Source organism: Daucus carota, chromosome 6 (genome assembly GCF_001625215.2).
Source record: "Daucus carota subsp. sativus chromosome 6, DH1 v3.0, whole genome shotgun sequence".
Classification (NCBI taxonomy): Eukaryota; Viridiplantae; Streptophyta; class Magnoliopsida; order Apiales; family Apiaceae; genus Daucus; species Daucus carota.
Genome location: NC_030386.2, coordinates 5916500 through 5929240, shown reverse-complemented (window position 1 = coordinate 5929240; position 12741 = coordinate 5916500). Strand labels below are relative to the sequence as shown.

At 33.9% G+C, this 12741-nt stretch overlaps 1 protein-coding gene across 2 annotated transcripts in view; it reads left to right on the top strand.

The window, feature by feature from the left end:
- The window catches only part of LOC108192998 (uncharacterized), a 13627-nt gene extending 1611 nt beyond the window's left edge, over positions 1-12016 (top strand). The window contains exons 4-28 of one of the 2 annotated variants that reach the window (XM_064079791.1): positions 515-579; positions 692-730; positions 816-916; positions 1002-1143; positions 1492-1553; positions 1630-1703; positions 1779-1849; positions 2402-2489; positions 2600-2672; positions 2766-2861; positions 3296-3404; positions 4171-4264; positions 4363-4446; positions 4551-4707; positions 4906-5099; positions 5686-5730; positions 6354-6382; positions 6771-6892; positions 8192-8239; positions 8552-8658; positions 8759-8985; positions 9728-10640; positions 10755-10811; positions 11171-11290; positions 11365-12016. In XM_064079791.1, coding sequence (XP_063935861.1) covers positions 515-579; positions 692-730; positions 816-916; positions 1002-1143; positions 1492-1553; positions 1630-1703; positions 1779-1849; positions 2402-2489; positions 2600-2672; positions 2766-2861; positions 3296-3404; positions 4171-4264; positions 4363-4446; positions 4551-4707; positions 4906-5099; positions 5686-5730; positions 6354-6382; positions 6771-6892; positions 8192-8239; positions 8552-8658; positions 8759-8985; positions 9728-10640; positions 10755-10811; positions 11171-11290; positions 11365-11409 — 3162 coding nt within the window. In that variant the 3' untranslated portion in view covers positions 11410-12016. Of the gene's footprint in view, positions 1-514; positions 580-691; positions 731-815; positions 917-1001; positions 1144-1491; positions 1554-1629; positions 1704-1778; positions 1850-2401; positions 2490-2599; positions 2673-2765; positions 2862-3295; positions 3405-4170; positions 4265-4362; positions 4447-4550; positions 4708-4905; positions 5100-5685; positions 5731-6353; positions 6383-6770; positions 6893-8191; positions 8240-8533; positions 8659-8758; positions 8986-9727; positions 10641-10754; positions 10812-11170; positions 11291-11364 lie in introns of both variants that reach the window. The other variant, XM_017359555.2, reaches the window with a different exon arrangement.
- Positions 12017-12741: the final 725 nt, after the last annotated feature.

The following is a 12741-nucleotide window of genomic DNA, read 5'->3' as shown; positions in this document are numbered from 1 at the left end:
GTGTTGCATATGACTGCCACACCACAGCCACCATATGATTGGTGTTTACAGACTATTGAGTTTATGGGTACTTAACATTAATAGATATTATTGCTATATAGCAAAAAAAAGAAGATATTATTGCCATAATATGCATGTATAAAGAGATATTATTGCTATATAGCAAAAAAGAAGAAGATATTATTGCCATAATATGGATGTATAAAGTCCCGGACTTAACAGAATGTGGTTACACAATATCAGTGACTACAGACATTTACCTTTAATCATTTCTGAGAAGTATCAGTCCAAAAATAACACAATATAATAGATAACTAGTCACACAAAAGTGGATTTTCGCTGAAGAATTAGTTACTTTCTCATTCATATTCATGTAGCTTCTTTTGCTAAACGCAACCCTCGGTTTTGTATTAATATCTGAACTTTCTTTCAGCTTGTTTTTTTCGAATATGAAAGCATTACTTTATGGGCCTTTTCCTTTATAATAAAAAACTAAAATGTTGATTGTTCTCAGGCATCACGGAAACATTACTGTACAAACCAGCAAGTATGTGGGGGAAATAACATTGACGAGCAATGGTTCTTTTTTGACTTGCGATACACTAGTTTATTTGCTTGTGTATTTTTTGAAGTTTATGTAAACCTTTTTTCACCTTTGTATTAGTAAATCCTTTTCCTTTCTTTTTTTCAGCAAACTTCTTCTAAAGAAACAAAAGTGTCCAGAATACAAGTAAGTTAATCACTATATGTATATTACTTTCTAATTTTCCTGTTTTGGTTTGTGCTGGAAGAGAAGTTAACTGATCTTCACACAGAAATATGCATAAAGTAAAAGGCCATCCATCTCTTCAGAAAGGAGGTTGCAATTATGTCCATGATGTTGAAGACCTTCTTAAAGTGGGAAAAGCTGTTAAAGGTTATTTCTCGCATCCTATATAATCTACAAGACTTAAGGTCAAAGACTTAATATGTTTGACTGAAAAGCCGATTTCAAATTTCAGGTTGCTCATATTTTGCTGCACGTTCTATGGCACATGATGCACAAATTATATTCTGCCCATACAATTATGTCATTAATCCAGTTATTAGAAGAGCAATGGAAGTTGATATTGAAGGAGCAATCGTTATTCTTGATGAAGCACAGTATGTGGTTGTACAGTGTACACTCCTTGCTTTCCAATTAATGTTCCTTCAGATTCTGACTTTAACAAGCTGGCACAAAACCATGTTACATAGACACTATTGGCTTGTTTAGATATGTTATAATAGAGCTAATAAACATCTCAGAGTTTCCTACTAGGAGAGCATAATAAGCACACACACACACACACACACACACACACCATTATTCGACCAGTTTATTGAAATTGCGTAAATAAAATGAAAACATGTTGCATGAGTATTGGTGATTGAGTTATGTAAACTTTAGCAAGATTTATAACCATTTTTGTTCTACTTTATGGTGGTTGACGTAGTTGTACATTTTTGCAGCAACATAGAAGACATATCTCGTGATGCTGGTAGTTTTAATGCCGAGGAAGATGCTTTACTTCGTAAGTGCAGGATTGATTTCAGTTTTTACTTTAAACCGTGTTGTTTATATCTTACTGTGGTCATACCTTATAAAAGAATTGCAGAATGAACTAGCAGAACTCAGTCTCACTGATGAAATGACTTACCTACCATTGTTTGAAACATTAGAGGTATTACACTAGTTACAACTATAAACAGTGTTCATATACAAAGTTTATTGTTATCTGACACTTTGTCTTATATAGAACATCATAAGTTGGATTCGTAGAAGAAAAAATTCTTTAGCGAGGCAAGGCTTTCAGAACCACTGCACAAGGTTAATGATTGCGCCTAATCTGTTTACTTTTTCAGAATGCTTTCGATGAACTATGTTAGAGTACTTTTCTATATTTACTTCTGTACCTGCAGGCAGTATGTCATTATAGCAGATATACTGCAAAAAACTTTGGCAGTATGCAGTTTGCCTTGCAGAATATGCAAAAAAATTGTACGAGAAATACCTGTATTAAAAATAATAGATATATTACTTAGTAATTAGTATGTTTCACATGGTGTTCGTTCAGTCTCACTATTGTTTCACTGATTAATTCATTATATAAGTTTTTATTCTTACTTTGGTCCTTGTATTTAACCTATCATCTAATAAGCATATAGTATGGAATTCCATCAATCTCATTTACTTAATTAAATAATTTTACTCAAAAAGGACAACTATCCATTGCATTTTGTGCTGCTGCTAGTTCCGCATTGATGCTTCTTTATTAATCATGGCACTTTCCTTTCCTCTTATATCCTGAGAGGACCAGATGTTAATTCTTTCTGTAAATATATCTATATCATTTATATACAATGCATGCTTTCTTTGTAGTTGGACTGGGGAAGAGGCCTTGAGAGAGCTTCAAGAAGCTAGCATATCACAACAGTCTTTTCCAATATTGGAACAATGTGCTGCAGGGGTATCTAATTTTTGTTCAAAGCTTTAAACTAAACAGTTCTGTCATTTTTATTCTGGGTTGCATGAATTGTGCTATTAGCTAATACTATTCTGTTTGTTTGCTTCTTCAAGGCAATACAAGCTACTTCTGATGCTGAGGAGGACGTGGCTCATTTGAGTGGCATGTCAGCAACAGTATTGGAAGGTAGTATTGAACTATCATGTCTCTCTGATTGCTAATTAAGTTTTAGACTGTTAACTTTCTTTATTGCAACCATTTTTTTCCTGATAATGACAGGGTTGTTTACCTCACTAAAATATTTTTACTCTGAAGATGGACTTCGTATACATGATTATCAGCTTGTAGTGCAGAATGTTGTCAAGAAAGATTCTGGTAAGTGTCTGATAGAGTCGATTTGTAATTTTTTATTCCTAGACTAACTTACTGATAAGGATCAAGATTTTGCCTTACATAATCAGAAGAATACATATGTATCGATTTGAATAATACACACTTAAATTTATGAATGCTATTTCAAGAGCCAGCTTGATGTGCTTTATCCTGATCTGAAACACGCCGTGCAAGATGGCTCCAAACTTTTGACTGCATTATGAATAATCATCGTGGTAAATTAATGTGTTACACTAAGGTATTAAGAAACATACATTATGACAGGCTGCTTGGCTCTTGCAAAAAAAGAAAAGAAAATTGTATAAATGAGATTTATGAACCCCGATTGGCTTTGATTACAGGAGCACAGACTTGCTCAGCTATAATGTTGATCTACAATTTACTGTTTTTCTGATTATCTTTATATGTGGTTGTAGGGAACTCTTTTGGGGACTGGACATGTTCATTTGGTTTATGGTGCTTAAATCCAGCTGTTGTCTTCAAGCAAATTGCTGATCTTTCTCTGTCGGTGATTTTAACTTCAGGGTAAGTATATGGTCCGAGTGCTTGTCTGCTCCCATGTGTCTTGACTAGGTGACTCTTTCAGTCTTGAAGTTTAATGAAGGCTAGTAAATTGTATGAAAAGTTTGTAGTGAATGGTATTAGCCTGATTGAATCATATCATGCTGTCATAATATTAGCCCTATGCATATTTTTCTACAGGAAATAATCTTTATTTTGATTAAAATTGGATAAAAATTGGGGTGATGGTTGCCTGTTGTAAAGACTGATATTATACTACAGCTGCGCTTTTATATTTTTTGACTTCTTAGTTATCACGTACTCCTCCGTCCCCTTTTACATGTCCATTTTCAAAACAAATTTTGTCCCTATTTACATGTCCATTTACACTTTCAAAGCAAATTTAATGATAGTTTTTCAAATCTATCCCCATAATTTCTAATTTCAAGGCTTGACTTATATAAAACTTAGTTGAATTCACGTCACCATTTTCAAGAAATTAACCAGAGGTATTCAAGGAAAAAGTTTATAGAATCAATTATTTCTTGGTATGTGTTTTTTTTTTTTTTAAAATGGACATGTAAAAAGGAACGGGAGGGAGTACTATTATTCTATGGAGATGCATGGCACCTCAAATAGTTTAACCTTTCTTTGACATCTGTACTGTTGTTTGTAAATACACACTCACACGTTGATATGCACAGAACAGATTAAGTTTTGTTGTATTGTTTTCTTTCCATATCTTTCACAGGCTCTGATTATGTCTAACTTATAAAGTTTCATTTGACAGTACTCTGTCACCCATGTCCTCCTTTTCTTCTGAACTTGGGGTTCAATTTGGTACCTGCCTGGAAGCTCCACATGTCATAGATGTTGACTCACAGGTGTATATGACAAATATGGTTCTTTACAACCACAGTTTGCGCCGATGTTATTGCTCTTCCTTCAGCGGCTAATTAATTTTTCATTTCTTCATTTGCAGTTGTGGGCTGCAGTCATTTCGAGTGGACCAGGTAACTATCCGCTGAATGCAAGTTACAAGACATCAGACTCTTATGCTTTCCAGGTAGCTTATCAGGCAAAGTCTGATGTTTCTTGACTTTATAATGATTGAAAAATTTCTTTATGGCACATTGATTAAACTTCACTGTTATTGTTTCATTTGTTAAGGATTCACTTGGCTTGTCATTAGAGGAAATCTGTAAAATTGTACCAGCTGGTTGTTTGGTATTTTTTCCTAGCTATAAATTGATGGAAAAACTTTCAAGTCGCTGGCAGGAAACTGGTCAATGGTCTAGACTAAATGCTCAGAAATCCCTTTTTGTTGGTAAGAATGCGTTTTTTGTGTGGCAGTAAATGATGTAATTTTAACTAAAAACTGTGCAACTAAATATAATTGTTCATTATTAAGTTCTTTTAGTAAGCATTTGTATGCATGCCTTACCTTTCTGTATCTATAAGCTATTGTTTCACTGTGTACTATAAGTTGTTATATCAAAAATGCTATTTGTTTCTGTGCTTGTAGAGCCAAGAGGAGGAAACCAAGATGATTTCGATGATACTTTAAAAGGTTATTATAATTCGATTTGTCAAGGTGGTAGACGTGATGTTGGGAGAAAGAGAAAGGGTAAAAATATGGGCCTGAAAAACCTCAAAGAAATAGACATCACTGAAAAGTCAAAAAAAGGTGCTGCTTTTCTTGCTGTCTGTCGAGGAAAGGTATCATAGTTTACTCTGTATTATTTATCTGGCATCTTAAGCTGAAAAATACCATAGATTAAGTAATCAGTTGATTTTCTTCTTTATTTTTAAGTGAACATATTTCTGCTTTTGTTCGCTTAATTTTATTTATTTCAATTTTTTTTATTGTTTCTGGTTTGTGAAAGCTTAATTGAACGCTGTCAATTTAAATTCAAACTCCTATTTAGCTTTTGCTCATCACATTCTCTTTGAAAAAAGTTGATCCAGGAACTATTGATACTACCTTAATGAAATACAACTTTTAATTAGTCACCATTCTATTATTTTATACACCTATATAGTAGAAGTAAAAAGCCATGATAAATGCTAGAAGCTCAAATTTTTATCTATTTATTTTTCAAATCTGTACTAGCCTGAATTTTCATGTTTATGTATCAAAACGACCATTTAAAAACTTTAGTCAGTAGAATATCTGTATTTGCATCCCTGACCAAGTCTTTATAAAATGTTTGTGATGCACATACAAAATATACCTATACACTTGACTTGTATAATCTAAAATTTATGATTTATAGTTACTAATAGTTGAACATGCTTCCTGCAGGTCTCAGAAGGAATTGACTTTTCAGATGACAATGCTCGAGTTGTTGTATCCTTTTGTAGTAACTGAATTGAACATGATTGATATATATACAGATATAGGCAAAAGTTATACGGTGTATATATGTTTATATTATATACACAGGCCAGTTTATGCATCGAAATGTCACATATACACTATTTGTTAACTTCTATTGGTATTTTAAGTTGTCATGCGAACATGCTTCTGCTTATTATGGGCAGCTTGTTCGATGTTCCTCAACTAGTGGAGGATTTTATCACCCTTATTTTTTTTGTCAGGTATCACCCCTATTGTTTAATTTATTTAAAATTTATTATCATTGTAGTATATCGTGTTTGGTAATATCAGGTAACATTTTTCTCGTGCTCTTGTTAATCTGATGCCGGAAGCTGGCATTACTCGTATGAAATGCACACTACAGGATTACTCAGTTTCACTGTTTCACAAAATAATTATTTTTTTATGCTTATTTCAATTAATTTCCATCTTTATTATATGTTCCTGCTATATTTTATTTATGATATATGGGTGAAACCCTGGGTGAATGAGCCTGATAGTTCTACTAGGTATATTGCTACTCAAATGTTCCTGGTTCAATTTGTTGAAAAATAAATTTTGATTGATTTAGTGTTTCATCTTAACTAAGTCAGGTCATTGTTGGTATTCCCTTCCCAAACGTGTAAGTAATCTTCTTTCTTCCTAACTATAATAGTTGCTTGTTCATAAATCCACATACACTCCCTCTGTAACAGATGGTATTTATGTTTGGCTTTTTTTTTTAATGTCAATGTGAGCACTTCCTTTTATATGGAAACTTTACAATTTCTAAAAAATAAAACTGATTGGGCCAAATCAGTACAAATTAAGGAAGCACCATTATACTTGATCACAATGTTTTTATGTAAGTCTTGTTTTGTCATAACCTTTGTTTAGTTTAAAACAGTTCTGACCATTAAAAGTTAAATCTGTGCAATTTTTTTGCGATAGAGGGACTATATGTACTTGTCATATTCAAAAAAAGTAATTTACTGTTTAATTAGCTTCCTCTAAATCTATCATTTTATCAGATTTGACTTTCAAGTTGCACAAAAGAAAAAGTTCAACGACACATATAAATTATCCAAAAACCTTCTAAGTGGGAATGAGTGGTATTGTCAACAAGCCTTTCGAGCTCTTAATCAGGCTGCAGGTATATTTGCATCTCTAAGATTTTTTTTCAATAGTTTTGTGTTATACTTTGCAGTTTTACATGCTTTGCTGGAACTCTATCATCCTGTCCAATTTAATACATTAAGATTTAGTTACGATACTTCTTCTCTGTTTTGATTCCCTACTGCTGTACTCTGTTACCCGGACTCTCCATTTTTGTGCCTATACACGTGTCCACTAGACATGACATGGGTGTAAATACGGGATCTGAGTTGGATCCTTCTTATTAGTTATTACAACCAGACACTTCACCTTGTAAAATCCCAGGTCAAAATGAAAATTTAGGTCTTGTTTCAACTTGTTTATAGAAATCAAGATCCATGAATGACTTATTTCTATGTTCTATTGATTTTATGCTACAATTTTTAGTGTATGTGATTTATGTGCAGTAGACACTATTTTTATGAATGTACGATAAATCAGTCTATATAAAGTTTTATTTGCGTGGAGCTTAAGTGCCAAGTCCCCGTACCCTAGTATAATTCCGGATCCATGTCCACGAATCCTAATTATTCTAAAACTATGAATCTGACTCTTGGATCTGTACTCGTGTACGACACACATATGAGAGTCCGGGTAACATAGCTGCTGCACATGATAAATTATATATTTATCATCTATCAGTTTCGTTTCCTTTTTTTTTTTTTTTGCTGTCAATGGTTCTTTGAATATGGGCTATGATTTAGCTCTTGTGTTACATTCTGGTTCCACACATATTAATATCAAATGCTGGAACAAGAAGGCTATTGGCTCCTAACCTGCTAGAATATTCCTTTTTATGGTACAAAACAAGTCAGCATCCCCCTGTAAAGGGTTATATCTTCAATTTTGTATTATGTCACACTTTGAGCTTTCTAGGGACCTGGAAGTCCCTGTGCAGTGCCAGGCGGCTGGCATTGTGAAAGTGCATGAGAGGATAAGATTTGTCTCATTAATTTTCTTTGTTCGCATTGGATGATTGTCAAAACTACTCTACTATGCAGATTATATTCCAAGCTGACAAATTAGAGATGAAATTTGGTCTGGTCAATAAAACAAAAGTTGAACTCAACCACAACAAGAACATAATTGGCAGGAATCTAAACCACAGTACGGGATAGAATTCATTTGCTGAATTTAATCATGGACAATCTTGATCTATTTGTGCTATTATAATCCTAACACACAATAAGCGAAGCATGTCCTTGCAAGGTTTCTCTGTTTCTAGTATATTTTGCAGTTGATAGTGAAGTAGTTATTGTATTCTATATGTTCTCACTTACAGTTTTGTTCTATGCAGGCCGTTGTATACGACATAGGTTCGACTATGGAGCGATCATATTCATTGGTATTTATCCAACCTTGGTGAAATGTTGTTAATTTGATCATTAATCAATGATCTTTTGAGCATACAAGATTTGAACAACTATGATTTGTTTTTTTTTTAGTTTCTATCATTTGCAGTTGTTTTTGCCAAGAGTATGTTTTTTTTACCAATGTTTATGTATTTTTCAATTTTGATAATACCTTAGGAAAAATAATTAAAATATAATCTATATTTTAGTTAATGTATATCTGGCTCACTGCTTTACACTTTTGTGATTTTGTTCCTCACGACTTTAATGGCCAATTTTACAACCAGATGAGCGTTTTCTTGAAGGGAGAAATACTGCATATATTTCAAAATGGTTGAGGAAATCAATAAGACAGTATGACAACTTTGACCAGTCTCTGGAAGGACTGCAATCCTTTTTCAAAGATATTAAGGTTCTACCCCTCTCCCTCTTTATCTGGTTTATTTCCTTATTTTATTCCTCAGTGCAAGCACGAAGCCTGAACAATTATGCCTTACTCGGCATTCATGCAGGAGCGGGTTGGCAAGAATGCTGAGGCGTTACAAAATATTGATGTTAAGATAGATAGTGTTGGTTTAATGGGTACTCATGAAGTATCCACAGAAAACAAAAATAAGTTAAACCAGACTAAATGTTGCATAGAGGAAGTGGCGTGCAGTAGCAAGCTGGAAACTGTAAAAATTGCACCACTGCAACCTGGAGAAGTCATTAACCTAGACTGTGATACTGGAGACGACAGGTATTTGTTGAACTTTTTATAGTCCTCTTGACGAGAAATTGAATAGCTGCACCACTGAAACTTATGCTGGTTCCTTATTCAGTCATATCAACTCGATTTGGCTTGACCGATAACATCATGCAGTTTTATATTATGTTGTAGAGTTTGCGATATTGTTGATACTTGATAGTGAACCCCCGGGATTTACCTAGAGGTTGTGAAGTGTTTGGATGTGAAGTTGAACAATCGATTGCCAAGAGACGCAAACATTTGATGGGGCTCACCTAGTAGTGCGCAAGCCTTTGATTTAACTGGTGTTGGGTCTTGTAGGATGGTCTTGCTGATTTACTTGTGTTCCCCGTAAAAAAAAAAAAAAGTAACGTGAGCATTTTCTTAAAATTGGATCTTGAACTTAGTACATAGATTAGAGAATATGCTATAGCTGCTGCAAAACTAGCAAAAGAACTAAAATAACTTGCACTTAGGAAATTAAATATGAGGCTGCAACTAATTTATATTACGACTCACGAGCACATAACAGTTATGCTTTCCAAAATAACAGACTCTAAAATTAAGACAAGTTACCATGTAAGAAGAGTTTGCTTAAAGGCTGGCCTAACATCCTGTGCTAGGTTGCTTCAAGATTCTTTTTGTTTTACTTCCGGTCTCCACTCTGCCACGTAAATTCAATACTTAAATTATATTTCATTTATGATTGTTCACAATATTTCGGTTTCATATAGAAAGATGATTACTTATGCAGATGTATTCAGTCTCCTCCTGTGGCGCCGTCTCCCGATGATCATGATGTATGTATTGTCAGGGAAACCCCTGGGGTGTATGCCAGTAATGTTGTTGCTTCTCCTAAAGTTCTATTCAGAGATGGTTTTGATAGCTCAACTGTACTTCAGCCTCTTACTGATTTGCCCGAAAATTCATCACATTTGAACTTGCCTAACACCGATAAGTCGTTGGTCACTCCTGAACGAATTATGTCTGCAGATGCAAAGAGTGTCATGCCTGAGACAGAATCACCATTAAATGCGAGTATCAATTCTCATATTCAGAAACGGAGAAAGTCGATGGGTTGGTCATCATTGTATGTGCACCATCGATCTGATACTCCTGAGCCCAGAACTCCAGTCGGTGACAGTTTTACTGGAAGCACAACAACAGCTGCATATGAGAACTCCTTTATTGATCGTTATTATGAAACAAATAGCCCAGGAAGTAAGTGTGGAAGGTCTATTGTTGATCACACAAGCACACTACAGAACTGTAGTTCTTCAAGTGCATCTTCTGATCATATTGCTAATAGAAGATTGCAAATCTTTTGTTCACTCTGCAAAATGCCGTTGGGCCTTCCTGAAAATGATTTATATGTTATGTGCTCAATAACCCCGTTGTCAAAAGTACACTTGGCATCTCTGTGGGAAAAAAAGTTGCAACCATCAGCAATTAATGGATCACCACGGATACCTATGTTAATTTGCGATGTTTCATCAATTGATCAGCAACTTTTTAAAATAACTGTTGAAGGTGGACAGGGAGTCTGGTGCAAAGAAGATGGTTGTGTATTTAATACTATATTCTGCCCTTTCTGTAGTCATCCAAATAATTGTCTTGGTGTACAGGTAATGGCAACAGATCCATCAAATGTTGGGTTGCTCAACAAGGTAATATCGAAAAGCTTTGGGTATTTGAAAAGAAACTTGTAAAGGCATATTCTTGACACAACTGAATCTGTACCAATGAGTACATTATTGATCTTAATTTTGTGGTATATGCAGATCCTATTATATCTTGATTGTTTGGAGATTAAGAATTTTGAAGGTTCAAATGTCAACGTAAGTTCTATCTTATTATACATGTCCAGAAAGAGAATTTAACAATTTCAAGGAAATTTCGTTGCGTCTTCTTTGTCATAATTTCATCCACTGAAACAGTGAAAGTATGTAAATTCCAAATTGACAGTAACAATGGCAATAGATGTATAAACAAAAGTGTTTATAAATCTCTTTTGCACCGGTTCCTTGTGATTATAGATCTTAAAATTGAATCACTGTCTGTTCGTGTAGAACTTGTATCATGTGTTTAGTTACACAAGCGATATGTTTTCTTTGCTAGATGTTTTAGGATCATATGTTGCTTTGCTACTTACCGTCTTATTAGATAAGAGAAACTTACATTCTGAGTTTAATTTCAGAATTTGTCACCGTCTGGTAGGCCAGGAATTGATAGGAGTACTGGCCTGGCTTCAATCGAGCAATTCTCATACTCTCCACAAATGAAGAACTCTGAAGGCTGGAGAACTACAAGATCGAAGGTTATTATCTACAACTTTTATATAGTTAATGTTTATCATATGATAGATGAGTTATTTTATGCCTACTTATGCAGATGAGACTGCCAAGAAACGGTTTGCGTTCTACTGCAGATGGTTAAATTAGCTTGTGTACTTGCATATATTACGCGGATAAGATATCTAAATGAGCATTCATCGACATGATCTTTTCAAGCCAAAAGTATAGATATAGAGATGATCAGCTATCATCCGTAGGCATTTTGGTTGGATATTAGTCACAGAAAGTTGTTGCTTCTGAAGTTTAACAAAGCACTAGCTAACCTGATTCCTGTTTGAATTATAAAGTAACTGACGACTGTTTCACGCAGAGGCACTTGGAGGCTATGTATAGCCCTAGTGTTGCTCAAAATGTTAAAAAAAAAAAAAAGTGCTACTTCATGGACGTGCATTTTGATACCATGTACAATTCGCAAGTGTAGGCTTGCAGCATTCTGAGTGCTGTGTTACAGAAATGGGTACTCCTGGCCTGCCTATTTGTTGAGATATGGTTACATATGGTTATTTAAGGAGGCGTTTGGATGTTAGATGAGAATTGGAATCGGGAATGCAAATGAAGATATGGGAATGGGTATCTTGAGGGTGTGAAGAAATGATTTTTTAACCACCAGATGTGGATGAGATTCTAATTCTGTATCATAAGATTGCTAATCCAAACAGCGATATATAAGTTTGAGATTTTGATTTCTACTAACCAGATTCTTTAATTATGAACCAAATGTCTGCAAGGAAAAAAAAGAGATAAAATATTAATTTGGATAACAGAGGTCATTGGGCTCCCTTACAAAAGTAACCAACTTGAACGTAAAGTTTTCAAAACTAACCAGCCTACATTCAACTTTTCAAAACTAACTAGCCTAATTCATTTAAACTCGGGTGACCCGAGTTTAAACTTCTTCCCAGTGCAGGTCACCCTACACACGGGCGACCCCCATTGTTTTTCCCCCCTATACAGGTCGCCCTACACACGGGCGACCCATACTGCTATATATTTTTTTTTAAAATTGTAATATAATTGTATTACAATACGCCATGCAATATTATTGTATTATATATTTAATATTTTATTTAAAATCAAATTTTAATTGTTTTGTGAAATTAATATAATTAATAAAATGAAATAATATATATATATCTTAGCACTAAACATTACAAATTATGTACTCATTAATTTAAAAATAAAATAAAAAAATTAATTTGACCAATTTTTGACTAAACATTACAAATTATCTACTCATTATTTTTAAAATTTGAAAGTTGCATATATTAAAATAAAGTTGATAAATATTTTATTATTTTTCTCAATTATTTGATACATGTAAAGTTCAGTCAAAATAAAGTCAATTTGATTGGTTTCGAGAAAGATCAAGACTCTGTGTCTGTGTTTTAGTGTTATGTCATTTATTATGTTATGT